Source organism: Brassica napus, chromosome A3, assembly GCF_020379485.1.
Source record: "Brassica napus cultivar Da-Ae chromosome A3, Da-Ae, whole genome shotgun sequence".
Classification (NCBI taxonomy): Eukaryota; Viridiplantae; Streptophyta; class Magnoliopsida; order Brassicales; family Brassicaceae; genus Brassica; species Brassica napus.
Window position 1 is genome coordinate 19,878,219 of NC_063436.1, and position 15,406 is coordinate 19,893,624.

General features: G+C 34.6%; 1 protein-coding gene across 2 annotated transcripts; it reads left to right on the forward strand.

Annotated features, from left to right (window-relative positions):
- The first annotated feature begins 8,849 nt into the window (after positions 1 to 8,849).
- Positions 8,850 to 10,458, forward strand: LOC106442339. 2 transcript variants are annotated; one of them, XM_022717674.2, is made up of 5 exons: positions 8,850 to 9,123; positions 9,252 to 9,417; positions 9,700 to 9,798; positions 9,899 to 9,994; positions 10,071 to 10,458. In XM_022717674.2, the coding sequence occupies exons 1-5, from the start codon at positions 9,005 to 9,007 to the stop codon at positions 10,239 to 10,241; spliced, it is 651 nt and encodes a 216-aa protein (XP_022573395.1). In that variant the 5' UTR covers positions 8,850 to 9,004; the 3' UTR covers positions 10,242 to 10,458. The 2 variants fall into 2 exon arrangements, with proteins under 2 accessions (XP_022573395.1, XP_022573396.1); XM_022717675.1 differs by having other exon boundaries at positions 9,006 to 9,123; positions 9,287 to 9,417.
- Positions 10,459 to 15,406: the final 4,948 nt, after the last annotated feature.

Here is a 15,406-nt window from a genome sequence, read left to right on the forward strand (position 1 = left end):
GATAATTCATATAATCTGATAAAACGGACCTAGATTTTATGAATTATGATTTGCTACTCAAAAGTCTAAAAACTAGTGTCAGTAATATTTCTTGGGGGTTGTTTCTCATTTTCCCATAAAATAAAAAAAGGAAAGCGATGATTAGGATGAAAATAATGAGAAAACAACAAAAGAAGCGACATTGAGAGGTGGAACCAGTGTAAGTAGGATCCAATCGACTTGGTGTTAACTGATATTTCATGCCACCGCCAGGTTTTGACTGTTTCTCACCAATGATGATTATTTTATTTTATGCTCGTCCAGTCTGTGTTGTGCTTTATGAATATTCATAAAGTCGCATTGTAATGTTATTAAGACTCCAACTCACCTCGATCTATTTTCATTTTTATATTTTTTTTCTAAAATAAAAAAAAATTTTATTATAGAGTTGGATTTGCTATGATACTCGACTCTATAATAGATTTCTCTATTTATAGAAGAAAATATAGAATTATGTTATTTTCACTTTAAAATATAGAAACAAAAAGTCATTTTCTTCTATATTTTTTCTAAAATAGAAAAATTCTATTATGGAAACATACATTAGAGCAATTCCATCTCTATAATAGAGATTTCTATTTTAGAAAAATATATAGAGATGTACATTGAAGATACTCTAACAGATAAATTTTATTGAGAAGAAACACTTCAAATATCTTAATCATAATCATGTCAGAGAAATAATTTTTTTTTTTTGCTATAACATACAAAGAATCAACATTTATTTTCTAAGTGTTCAATGTAAACACATTATCTTGCTCTTCTTCTTCTTTTGCTAGCTAACTCACTATTCTGCTCTCCTTCACCTATTATTTCTCTAACACAAGCCTGCTTTCCTTTAACCAATTTTTTTTTGTTTTTGCCCAAAAGTCAAGAATATATTTCTCTCTTTAGTACAAGCTCTTGGATATGCTTGTCTCAGCCTCGATCACAGCCATAAAACTGGTGAACATGCTCTTTTCGAATCCCACATCAATCTACGTACATCTTTTTTAAAATTCTGCAAAGCATATGTTGTATAATTTCATCAATATTCCGCATCGATCTACTCAGTTCACCTAAATTATTTTATGCTCTATATTTCAATGCAAACAATGGTTTAACAACCAATCAAATACTAATATTTAGTGACTAACATGTATCGCTGAATACAAATGTTAAAGAAAACATAAATGAAACGTCAAGAAATTAAACGCCTATTATATGCGACGTCGGTGATAATGTCGGTAGGTCATGTGTATATTTGATATGACTTGTAAACTAATTCCTCGAATGGATTGTTATTTATTTCTTTGGCATTGTGACGTAAGAAAAAAATGTAGAAAATAAATTCTCAGACACTATTTAAGGTAAACACGGAAATTTGCATATATGATAGCTTTAAAACAAATTCTTATTTTAAACAGAGTACAATAAGAATTTTTTTTAAATAGCATTAGTTATAAAAAGTAATTTTATTTTATATTTTATTTAGCTTTAGTGATTAAGTTTAATATTTATGGATAGGGTTAAGGTAAATATTAATGTTTGGAATCATTTAATTATTTTACCATTACATTTAGTTAATGCTATTTTGTGAATTTTTCATTTTATGTACTAGTTTCATAACTTTTTTGTGCTACTTTAATTTTGAGAAATTGCCTAATGTAAACAAGAGATATGGTGAAAAGATCTTATTATTCTTCTCTGTCACTTACGTGACTTATATAAGCTTTACATGATAACCTTGAATCATAACAGAGAATCTTCTGATATCTATCTACCCTTATCTTTACAACAGAACTTATCCAATATACATTTACGTACGTTGGTGTAGAACTATCTAGACCCTTCCTTAACACTCCCCCTCAAGTTGGAGCGTGCAAATCACACACTCCAAACTTGGACAATAAGTAACGAAATGGTGAAGCTCCCAAAGCCTTTGTCAAAATATCTGCGAGCTGTTCGTTCGTCCTAACATGAACGGTAGAGATCAGCTTGGCTTTAACCGCATCCCTCACACTGTGACAGTCTTTCTCTATGTGCTTCGTCCGTTCATGGAACACTGGATTCGCTGCGATGTAGATTGCCGCTTTACTATCACAGAACAACTCCATCTGTGTCTCATGCTTAACTCCAAGATCCTCCAGAAGTCGCTTCATCCACTTCAGCTCCTTCAGTGCGTCTGACATAGCCCGATACTCTGCTTCTGCAGACGAGTGCGACACTGTGTCTTGCTTCTTAGTTTTCCAGGCGACAGGTGAGATCCCAAGTAACACCATATACGCTGACAATGATCTTCTCGTGAGTGGACATGAATTGTAATCAGAGTCGCAGTATGCTCGTATCCTCAAGTCACTATCAGATCGTAACATGATGCCTTATCCTGGACTCCCCTTCAAGTACCGTAGAACTCTCATCACTGCCTCCCAGTGTGCCTCTCTCGGCTCGTGCATTACCTGAGACAGTACATGGACGGCATAGGACAAATCCGGCCTTGTTATGGTCAAATACACCAGACGTCCCACTACCCTCCTGAACTTTATTGGATTAACACACAATGGACTCTTATCCGCCAGTAGTTGATGATTCACCTCCATTGGTGTTGTTGCTGGTTTACTTCCGAGCATCCCAGCCTCATCTACAATGTCTAGTGCGTACTTACGCTGCGATAGGAACATTCCCTCTGGACTTCTCGCGATCTCTATACCAAGAAAATACTTGGCTTTACCCAGATCTTTCATGTGGAAGCAGTCACTCAAGTACTTTTTGAACCTTACCATCATATCAAGATCATCTCCCGTGACAATCAAGTCATCGACATATATTAGAACTCTCACACTCTTATCTCCCTTGATATAAGTAAACAATGAGTAGTCCTCATATGACTGCACAAACCCAAATCCTGTAAGGGCTTTTGTCAGCTTCTCAAACCAACACCTGGGAGCTTGTTTCAAACCATACAAAGACTTACGCAGCTTGCACACTTTGTTTGGATTATCTGATTGAAACCCTGGGGGTAGTCTCATGTACACTTCTTCTTCCAAATCTCTGTGTAGAAATGCATTATGAACGTCCATCTGGTGCACTTCCCAATTCTTTGCCACAGCAACTTGCAAGAGAGTTCGAACCGTGTCCATCTTGGCCACAGGTGCGAATGTTTCCTCATAATCTTCACCTTCTACTTGATGGTTTCCACAGCAGACAAGCCTAGCTTTGAATCTCTCTATAGTCCCATCCGCATTATACTTAATGGTAAACACCCACTTGCTACCAATAGCTTTCTTCCCTGGTGGCAAGTCAACTACATCCCAAGTTCTACTTAGCTCAAGTGCATCGACTTCAACCTTCACTGCCTTTCTCCACTTTCTATCCTTGAAAGCTTCCTTATAATTCTTCGGTATTAACCCAGCACTTACTGCCGCAAGGAAAGCTTGGTGGGCAAATGAGAACTGCGCATCACTCACATAGTCGGTAATGGGATAAGGTGTTTTACCTGGACACGTTGTTGATGACTCTGCTGGAGGCTCGGTGCGAGCAATGGTGTTATGTTTATCAAGAGAACTCTGTGCGTTGTAGAGAACGTAATCGCGTAGCTTCACCGGTGGCTGTGTGCTTCTGTGTCCACGTCCTAAAACTTCCTTGTGCACCACGGCTTCACTTATTTCTTCTTCACCAGTACATGGTTCTTTATCACAACGCTCTGTTTCAGGAGGTTGCTCTGTCACAGCCTCCACAACGCTCTCGAAAACGGTCTCGACATGTTCAACACTCCCCCTGTCGAGCACAATCTCAGTCTGGGGTGTCTCATCATCGTTTCCAAACTCCATTACAACCGGAACCTGACCTGTCTCGTCTCTCGCTGCTGTATACGGAAACACTGTCTCGTCAAACACCACGTCTCTAGAGACAAAGAACTCTTTCTTATCCATATCAAAGAGCTTCCAACCCTTTTCTCCAAATGGATATCCAACAAAGATACACTTCCTACTTCTTGCTCCAAACTTATCTTTGTCCCTTCTTACTTGATGAGCAAAGCACAAACATCCAAATAATTTAATGTTATTATACTCAGGTCGCTTACCGTACAAACACTCATACGGCGTCTTTCCTTGAAGTAACCTTGATGGAGTCCTGTTAATAAGATGTGCTGCAGCCAACACGCTCTCCCCCCAGAAACTAACGGGTAGATTCGCCTGAAACAATAGCGACCTCGCAACGTTCAAGATATGGCGATGCTTCCTCTCTACCCTGCCATTTTGTTGTGGCGTGTTTACACACGATGTCTGATGCAGAATCCCCTGCTCCGCAAAGTATTTCGTCAGACACACAAACTCTGTTCCATTATCACTTCTCACCATTTTCACACTTCTACCAAATTGTCGACTAGCAAGGGAAATGAAGTTTGGGAGGACTGTTTTCACCTCACTCTTCTCAAGAAGGAGATGTATCCATACAGCCCTTGAGTAGTCGTCAACAATAGTGAGAAAATAAACTGTGCCACACGAAGAGGAGACTCGATATGGACCCCATAGATCAATATGTATCAAATCAAATGAACCCAAACTTTTATTAGAACTTTCGGAAAACAACTCTCTAGTCTGCTTAGACTGAAAACAAATATCACATCCACCAAATTTGGTTGAGACGTCCTTAACACCAGAAATAAAAGGTAAATAACTCAAAACACCAAATGCGGGATGTCCCAGCCGACGATGCCACAAAGTCTGATCTGCCGACGCCTTGACTCGATGACCTCTCGTGACTGTCACATCTCGATAAACATAAACACCATCCTTCACTTCACCGGCTCCAATCAGAGTCTTCGTAAAACGGTCCTGCAATACACATAGAGTGTCAGTAAACATCGCAAGACATCCAGTTTGCCGAAGTAACTTCGCAACTGAAAGTAAAGTACAGTTCAAATTTCGAACGTAGAGAACATTCAACAACGTGAGATTCTCTGATAACTTCAAGCTACCACACTTTGTTGCCATAGTATAACTACCATCTGCAAAGCTTACAGTACTTGGTATCACACTGTGAACCTCACTAAGCAAAGTGATATCTCCAGTCATGTGATGTGAAGCCCCAGTATCGATAATAACTTCACCTGTTTGCACATTATCGTTCAATTTGTCGGGTATTGGAGACTGCTTCTGGCGCTCCAGGAATGATGCAAGCGACGCCCATTGCTCAGAACTTAGCGGTGGAAACCCTGAGGTCTGACTGTTCGCATTAGTAGAAGCTGCGGTCCCCTGCATTGCATTGGCTCTGGAGCTGTTAGTTCTCCCTCGGCCTCTGCCTCTGCCACCTCGTCCACCTGACTGATTACGCTCGTTAAACCACTCCGGGAAACCAATGAGCTGCCAGCACTCCTTCTTCTCATGACCAGATCGTCCGCAGTGATCACACACAACACCACTACGTCCTCGCGCCACAGCCGCCATGATACCTCCCTGTGAAGACTCATCACCTCCTACTTTCATATTGAACCCGACTGGCGCTTCTTTAGTCTCAACACGAGACGCACCGAGTCTGTTCTCCTCTCGTACTACACGTTGATACACCGTGTTGAGATCGGGCAGCGTCTCTGATCCGATAAGAGTCGTAACAACATTACCGTATCTTGCTTCATCCAACCCCATAAGGAACTGGTGTACCTTTTCTTCTTCATACTCCTTGGCATACACGTCTGATGCTGCACAAGTACACAATGGAAGAGGTTTACAACACAACAGCTCTTCCCACTTCTTAGATAACTTCCCAAAGTACTCCATCACACTAGACCCTTCCTGCTTACATGCAGCCAACTCAGACTTGAGTTGATGAACCCGAACTCCACTTCCCACCGAGAAGCGCTTCTTAAGCTCGTTCCACATCTTGCACGCATCAGGAGTGAACGGAACTGTTGATCGTATGGTAGGCGAGATTGACGCCCTAATCCACCCTACTATCATCGAGTTTGCTGTTCTCCACATCTCTGTCTCCACCGGATTCTCCTGTTCATCAGGAAACTTCAAACTACCATTGATGAACCCGAACTTTCGTTTGGCTCTAAGTGCATTCTCCAATTCTGAAGACCATTCAGAATAGTTCTCTCCCGTCAAGATCACAGGCGTAATACACGTTCCTGGATTATCAGCGGGGGCGAGATAATAAGGAGATGTCGTCCCTTCAGTCACAGACTTCGACGAACTCACGATTGCTGTCTTCTCTCCACTCATCTTCTATCTCTCGTTAAAAATACTGAGTTTGCCCTTTGATTGGCTCTGATACTATGTAAACAAGAGATATGGTGAAAAAATCTTATTATTCTTCTCTGTCACTTACGTGACTTATATAAGCTTTACATGATAACCTTGAATCATAACAGAGAATCTTCTGATATCTATCTACAACAGAACTTATCCAATATACATTTACGTACGTCGGTCTAGAACTATCTAGACCCTTCCTTAACACCTAACTGTAATTAAATAAACCTGTAATTGTATCTACGTTTTGTTTTCAAAAGAAAGAAAAAACTGTATCTACGTTTCTATTTATTAATCTTTTATGTCAGTTCTTCTAGTTTAGGGAACTTTTTCGGAACTTGTTAAGACTGATCATTATTAACCTTCCTGTTCCATAGAGGAAACGAGTGAATGAATAAAAGTCATAATTAAAAAATTAAAAAAAAGGAACTCCATTGGTTTTGATTTGATTTATATTTATTCTATTATATGTAAACACATTATCTTGCTCTTCTTCATCTTTTGCTAAGTCACTATTCTGCTCTTCTTCACCTATTATTTCTCTACCACAAGCCTGCTTTCCTTCAACCAATTTGTTTTTACCAAAAAAAAAAAATCATTAATCTTATTACGATTGAAATGTAGTCCGATGTATTCTTTTTATTCTATAAGAACTGTTAATTTATTTCACCAAAAAAATTAATCTAAAACTTTTTGTTATATAAAAATATCATTTTAGAATTTCAATGTGAGTAATTTATATCTATTTTAAAATTAGTATAATTGTAAATTGCGTTGATTTTATAACTAATTTTATTTATTTCAAATGTTATTTGTTAAATAAATGTAATAATAAGAATATAAATGTATTTTAATTATTTTTAATCAGTGTGAAAATATCAAAATAAACCGAATGAATATTAAAAAATCCAATTATCCAACGTACGACCTATCTAATCATAAAAAGATACAAACGTGTAACACACTTTGTGAGAAAGAGAAGAGAAACACAAACTGCAATTTGTGTTATTGTGTTCAACCCTTAACGTGGCATTGGTCAACGACTTTGACACAGAAGCATGTCATTGGTTGTACCGTGTTCAACCTTTAACAAGATAATATGTCCCAGGGCGACTCTTTGATATCATCTTTGGACACAACTTACTTACTTTCGTCGACTTTGTTTAGTTTGTTCAACTATGGACCCAAAATTATGTATCTCTCTGTTTTAGGATTGTGAAGTATATTTGGTTAATTTGGCACATGTCCTGATGTCCATGAATCAAAAAGTATCCAAACTGAAGAAATTGGAGACAGAGCTCCTGTGTATTTGCCTTTGGAGAGCATGGCTCTACGTGAAGCTGGAGTGTTCAGACTTCAAAGGCATATAATCTTTTGCACTTTGCTTTGGAAATACATAATTTTTAGTATATTAAGTTCTTGATTAAAAGGAATAATCACATATGTATAGATAAAAGTATTATATTAAGAACTACGAATTATATGAATTCTATGATAATAATATCTATAAACTAAGTATTATAGGGTGGGAACTACCGAAATAAAGTAAGGGAGTTTGTGAAGTTCACATTTCAGTTTGCTTTGGCTTTCGATATGTAGGGCTTTGTCACCATATTTCTCCTTCTCCTCACTCTTCTCTGCCTCGTCGAGGTTGTCGATAGTATGCATCAATCCAATATAATCGAGCAACGATCAACGTCAAGTTCTGCGAATTAATCACAACTTTTTTAGTTAATTAAATACATTAATATGCATTTACGCGGTAACAAAGCTGATTGGCCTGAGTGAACTCGCTCAAATTGATAGCGAAAGGAATGACAGTTGAGAGAATTTGAGTTGCAAGCTGAATCAACAAAACCTGATCGATCTCTAGAACTTAGCATTGCATTAATTAGAGCCAGAGTTGGCCCTTTGGACCAAACAAAAAAAGCCATTGTTTTCGGTCGCTTAATTATAAGAACAATTTTGGTCACAAATTTTCAAAAATTTCCTTTGGTTTAGTGGTAAAAATGTGGAACCTAATTTCTTTTTTATCTTTAACCAAGGTTGAGTCTCAGAGAATAGCCTATTTTAAAAAAATTCTTCTGGTCTAATATTTTCTAGGACCGGGCTCTGATTAGAGCTAGCGATGTTGAAATATTTTGTTGACGATATTCCTCACCAAAATAAATACACATCTCCTACCTCATCACTGTCTCTACTTTTGTTTTAACCAAAAATCTTCTATGAGTTGTTTCCATCGATCCATTCTTCTTGCACGTAAAGATTTAATTACGAATGATTTGGCTTTGTTGTAAACTGCTACAACAAGTGTCCATCGTCTTGCATGTCATATAGCCAAGTGTCGAAAGGCTAAGACAAATATCAAGAGCTGTTACAACCATTGTTTGTATGTTCGAATTGGATAACTATGTTGTGATCTAAATAGTTTATTTTCAAATTAAGTCTTACTTTTTACTTGACAACACGCCAAGTATATAGATATGTACGAGTGCAGCTACTATACTATTACAGTTGTCAATGCAGTAAGCTATACACATCAGATTAAAATCTTACATAAATAGTAACTTTTTCTTGTTCATTATGTAATTAGTCTATATTTTTTCGTTAGTTCAAAAAACGCTTAAGAACGTTCATAGTGCATCCACTTTTTTCCACAAGAGGAACCGATTTGCAAGTTCTATTTTGAATCATAATCTTTTCATTAGTCTACGTATCAAGAATCGGAGATGGATTTTGTGCTGAGAAAAGTGAACAGTTTAGGAAGAAAAGTTGCAACTTTCCCTCATGTGGAAACTATTGGAAGAACACTCTTTGCCTCATCCTTCTTCCTCTCTGCTTGGCATGAGTAAAACTCATCAACCACCACATCTATTTTCCTCTAAATACCCTTTTCTCTATTTATATTTTCACAGGCACTATCTTTGCTTAGAATTCAAATTGAGATTTTGTCTCTTTTTTTTCTTTGTTATTTAGTTACATGGAGCTCAGATCCAATTGGGAAGGATCAGAGGATTACTGGAGACCGAAGTTCGGGTATTCAGGAGATCAGATTAAGCATCTTATGGCAGTTAGTATCATGGTGAAGACGCTTGGTGGACTTATCTTCATCTATGGCAGCTTCTTTGGAGCTTTCTTCTTGGTACCAACTCTTAGTTTGCTCTCTTATTATATCTATTTAACTGCAAGGTTCATTTGATTAGTCTCAAATCGTCTCCAAATACAACTGATCCTTCTACGAGTCCATTAACATTACCATAACTATTTTAAAAACCCTGAAAACCCTTGAACCAAATCTATTCAGAACAACGTAGCTGCCTGAATATATAAATTGTGCAGTTCCTTCTATTTTGAGCTGTAACTCTTATAGTTATGGATGTCTTGGTTTCATTCCAAATAAATTTGTTTCCTTGTGGTTATATAGCTTCTACACCAAGGCATTGCTACAACGATACATCATGATTTCTACAACCAACGTATCGACACAGAAGAATTTGGACTACTTTATATCAAATTCAAAAGGGTAATAACAATGTATATTGCTTCCTTCTCAAAGACCAATTGTTTTGTTTCGGGTCTCATATTTTCTTGTTTTTGGGTTTCTCTGGGTTTTGTGTGCGTAGATCCTTAATGAAACAATATACGAAGGCGCTCAAAATCTCTATAATTCAAATTTTGACGAGCAGCATATTAAGCAAACCATATCGAAATTTCGTGAGGTGCGTTCTTGAGGCCCATGTGTAATAAGTTTAGACTAGTACTTTGTGAGGGCTGAGTATAATGCCTTTTGTGTAGCTTGCGGATCACGCAGTTACAAACCCTGCCTTGTTCGGACGTGATGAGTTTTTTCGACGGCTCTTACGTTTCATCAAAGCATTGGCCGTAGTAGGAGCATTGCTATTTTTCGTGACAATGAAGCATAAACTCAACAATTCCAAGAAGGAATCCAAAGTTAAAACTGACTGAAACGGGGGCTCATTTTGTATATTTACCTTTCAGGCTTTCCTTATAGATTTTATGTGATTTTCTTTGTCTTCATGCTGTTAACCTAAATATATATCTCCTCAACTTTTGGCTAAGGAACTCTCTCTCTTTCTCTCATATAAGTCATAGGTTGTAGTCATAGGATTATCAAATGCTGATCAAATAATCAAATAAGAATAAGGACACCAGCTGTTACTTCAATGTTAGATGTCTTTTTAAAGCCTTTAATTTAAAATTAGAAGAAAAAAACGAGAAGAATAAGAGCATCTGCACTGAGAGTTTTTAAAGAGTATTATCACAAGTGAGTCTTTCACAAACTTGAGAGACCTACATGAAAGTTTCTAATTTTACTACAAGAAAAACTGGTTATAGTAGTTTCTCATCATCACAAGTGAGTCTTTCACAGCTTTTAGTGGTTAGAAACCAATTTTTTTTGGCTATTTGACCAATAACTTCGAATAGTCACAACAATTTTTGTAACATTAACTTTGTGACTATCGCCTAGCTGTGATTATTTTTGGTTTCTCTTTCAAGACTAAGCTACTTTCAAGACTAAGCTACGATAATAATTGTGGCTAATATCCGAATAGTTACCAAATTTTATTTGTACCTATATATTTGTTTCAGTTAAAAATTAAAATTTAGTTAATAGATATAATATTTATTTCAAAATAGAAAATAATACTAAACCAAATTTATAAATCCATTTAAATGAAAAGCTAGATATGATTTATAAGGGCATCCGTTAGAAAAAAAAACTTATTTTAAACCGAGCTTTTTTCCTTTTCCAACATATTTTTTATTTCAAGTACTTGGTAACGAAATATAAATTACAAAAAGAAATTATGATTTTTTTACTATTAATACATCAAAATTATTTGGCCGAGAAATTTCTTTATATCAATAGTGTGAAAATTTGAAAAAATTGTGTAAGGGGACAGTCAAAACCCAAAATAACCAGCAGTATCGTTCTATATGAATACTCAAAAATGTACATGCTTCAGTTAATAATGACAAACATTTATACTATTTCAAAAAGATTATTTTAAATTTTAAATAGTAGTTTCAATAACTACATATAATTTAGAATAAAAAATATATGTATAAATGTTAAGACAATTTCTGAACATATAAAACTAGGATACTATTTTATCTTTAGAATATTAAGTTTAAACGATGATTTAAAATGTTAGATTACTATACATAATAGTTAGTATCATGAAAGTGAGAGGACTACAGTTAGGTGTTTTGAGTTCATAACAGTGTTTAATATTTATATTCGTGTAACAAAAAAAAAGTTGTTTTGGCCATGCAAAAAAAAATAAACTCTTATATCCGATTAACAATAATTTTGTATAAAACACCTCTGGGGGCAAGAAATGTTATGGTTTTCACCACTTCATGTAGAAGTGGATGCACTAATATAGGGAACGGAGTGTATGAAAATTTTATGTTAGTTTCAGGTTACTTTTGCAACAGATTATTTTCAATTGGTGAGATGGTTTCAAAACTATAAGAATAACCAGCGTTTGAAATGTATTTGGAAAACATTAAGATTTTGAAAGCATGTATCGTAAATCCAGAGATCATTCATATACTTCGGACGGAGAATTCAAAGACGGATAATCTACTACGTAATGTCAGAAAATAACTGTTTTTCATAGTTCACATGGATGTATAATTACCAGTTTGGTTCACAGAGTCAGAATGAATTTGTATATGTTAATAAAAATATATATATATATAATTATTTATGAAATTATATGTATCAGAAATTGTTTATTAAAACTAATGACTCATGCTAAATTTACGGAAAACATGAAAAATAAGCAAATTTATTTTTTAAAGTAATAGTATAGATGTGTTTAAAAGCTTCCAAAATAAAAATATTTTCTTTTATTGTTTTCATACATGCTAAAATATTAAAATATATCATAAATGTATTTTTGTGATTATCATTTTTTTGATAAAGTGACATCAATAACTTTAATTATTTTTAAGTTATTCTTATTAAATAATAAAATATTGTAAAGTTATTTTTCTGAAACAAATTTTTACAACATTAATTAAATTAGCATTATGAAATAAGTGATCATTCTTTAGTTTTTTTGTCTAACATTAATTAATTAGCATTATGAAACCAATATTGTCATGTACTTCAAAACTGTTTGCGTCCACACTAAAGGAAGCGGTGTTTATATATGCTAGTTTGGAAGCATGGGGTTTAAGAACAAAAACAAAAAAAGGAAAGGGTCACAAACAGATTACGTATATACCAATGCAGCGAACGAACATTTGTATACAAATCGTATTAATTAGCTCGGAAATTGAAAAGAGAGAAAAAAATCTTCGCCAGCTACAAGCATCAAGAGGTATTTTTTGTCTATAACATTTGAGAACAAAACACATCAATTCTGTTTTCGTCACTTGAGTAACGAGTTGTAGACAGACAATCCTGCCAAGAAAAAAGTGCAGCGAAATATTATTTGTAAAATAGCTTCAGTCATTACTCAATTTGACTAATTATTTAGTTGATCGGTGTTTCATTTACTTAGTACGTCCAAAAAGAAGTAAACGATTATTATCCCATCAAAAAATTCCATAACTTTTAAGCAAAAAGAAAAAAATTTCCATAACTTTATTTAGTTTGGAAACATAGGAGAAAGTTTAATTCCTTAGTGGGATTTTTATGAACTGAGCACCCACTGATAATAAAAGAAAAAAAAAACATATGAAGGCATCGTTTTTTATGGGTGCACTAACTTAGGTTTTACCATCTATTCTAGCATTATTATGATAAATTCACTCACAAATATCAAAACATAAATATAATAACGGGTACACGTGCACCCTTAATGCCAATTAGTAGCTATGTTTTAGTCAGGAAAAAAATTAATAGCTTTGTTGAAACGAAACCCGCCGTAGGCCTCATTCGTTGACCCGTAACACTTTAATCAACTTAAGTGTGTGTGAACACATTAGTCAACTTGCATTATGTTACATGAGCTATTTCGCCCGGTCAGATCTTTTATTTTGTTTTATGTTTACTTTTTTTTTGTGTACTTTTTTTTTTTTTCCATCTGAAAGTTTATTAATGGGTCAATGTCCAAAAGGACAGAGCCCAAAACATTACACACAAACGGCCCAACAGAAAGGCAAACTATACAAACCAACTAAAGGCCCGTCAAGCCCAAAGAAACCCGTTGAGGAGAAGAGTGACACGACGTCCACCACGCGTACGGTCGCCCAGCGATGCATGTACACGCGTCAAGATGATGGTCACTTTCGTCCACCGGTAGCAGGGAGGAGGCGAGAGGGAACTCCGCCGTCAGCGGAGAAGAAACCCTAAACAACCACCAGATCTACGCTTCAAAAAACCATAATCGACTTCAATCGATCCCTTAACCTTAGACGAAGGATGAAGGAAAGAGAGTCAATCAGACTGAAGAGACACAAGAACCGTAGATCGAACATAATCAGGAAGATCCTGATGAAAAGCCGCCATCAACACGAACGGGGAGTGTGACGCGGAGTCAAAAGCCGACCGTCCATTACCGAAGGTAAAGACGCCGGAAGCAAAAGCCGACCGTCCACCGAAGAAAGATGCGACGCCGGAGTATGATATCCGGCCGGATAGAACCGTCACCGGAAAAGCTTGAGCGACGGAGTATCAAACACCAAAAGAAACCGCCGCGGAAATCAGATCGACAAACTTTTTTGTGTACATTTAAGGAGTTACTAGATTCTGCAGATTTATTATCTCAATGAAAGTTTAATTTTAATGTTTAATCTATTTAAATAATAATAGTAGTAAATATAAAAATCTAAAAGATCTTGATTACTTTTGTATAAATGTATTATGCACTATATTTATTGTAACTAATGATGTATACTTCGTGCGTCTACCCGGTAATTTATGTATATGCAAATAAATTAAATTATTTATTGTAAATATATTTTTCAAAAAAAAAATAATGATGTATAATGGATATTTTATTTTAATTTAAATGTATAAGACGTTATATTTTTATGAAATGAATTATAAAATCAAATAATTTATTTATAATACTTCAGTAATATTTATAAATTTGGTTTAGTTATATAAATATTAATATTTAATTTTTGTATAATTGTTTTTGTAAAATAAGAAATATTTAAATGTTTTAAAATGTAAGTAATGGCTGAAATACTTTTGATGAAATTACTTCTAGAATTTGTCAAAAAAAAAGAAAAAAAGAAATTACTTCTAGAATTAGTTATAACTTCAGTAATATTTTTTATATCAGATCTTAACTAAAAATTAGTTTTGTATATTTCTCTTATAATAAGATAGATTAACTTAAGAAAATACTTACATTTCTATCGGTGACTGTTTTTCAAAGCCAATTCAGATATGAGTTCAAAATAAAAAGTATGTTAGGTAAAATTTAGAATACTAATTAATTAGGTTATATCATAAAAATTAAAATTATAAGATTATTTTAAACAAACATATCAATGATATATAATTTTAATTAATATGACATCTGTTGAAAAGAGTTGTCCGAAACATAAAGTTCAAAAAAAAAAGTTGTTCGAAACATGCGACTTTACCAGAATTTCGAAAAAGCAATGTGTACTGCAAATTACTTTCTACTTATAACATATTTTATAGCTATAATAACATTAAAACAGTAATTAATCATTGTGCTATAATGATTCGTTAAAGTATATAAATATAGTAAAATCAATTAGCTTCTTTTTCAAAAAAGGTATAAATATAGTCCGGAGGATATAATATTGCAGTCAAATTAAGTTTTAAAATTTTCATATCATGTACTATTTAAAAAATATGGAAGTTATTTATATACATGATATTTTTCAAATTTAGGCATATAATTCATAGATTTTTGTAAAAAGATTGAATAGTTAATCAAAATTTAAACCTCAAAGCTAAGAGTAACTAAAACCAATCTTTTTATTTTACGTATGATTATCAAATTTTGGTGGATGATGTAGCATGGTAAGATATTCTAAACACTTAGTTAAGACTAACAAAAATTAACTGCAAACCAATAGTCAAACCATTATATTTCCAGATAAAAATCCAATCAAAACCGTATTATCGATTATATTTAGTCAGAAATAAAATTTCGTCAGTTCAAGTA

Excerpts from the sequence above, each read along its gene's own strand:
- LOC106442339 (XM_022717674.2), top strand. The coding sequence starts at position 9,005 with ATGGATTTTGTGCTGAGAAAAGTGAACAGTTTAGGAAGAAAAGTTGCA. Across the intron at positions 9,418-9,699 it reads TCTTTGGAGCTTTCTTCTTG|CTTCTACACCAAGGCATTGC; the intron begins GTACCAACTCTT and ends GTGGTTATATAG. Across the intron at positions 9,799-9,898 it reads TTTATATCAAATTCAAAAGG|ATCCTTAATGAAACAATATA; the intron begins GTAATAACAATG and ends TTGTGTGCGTAG.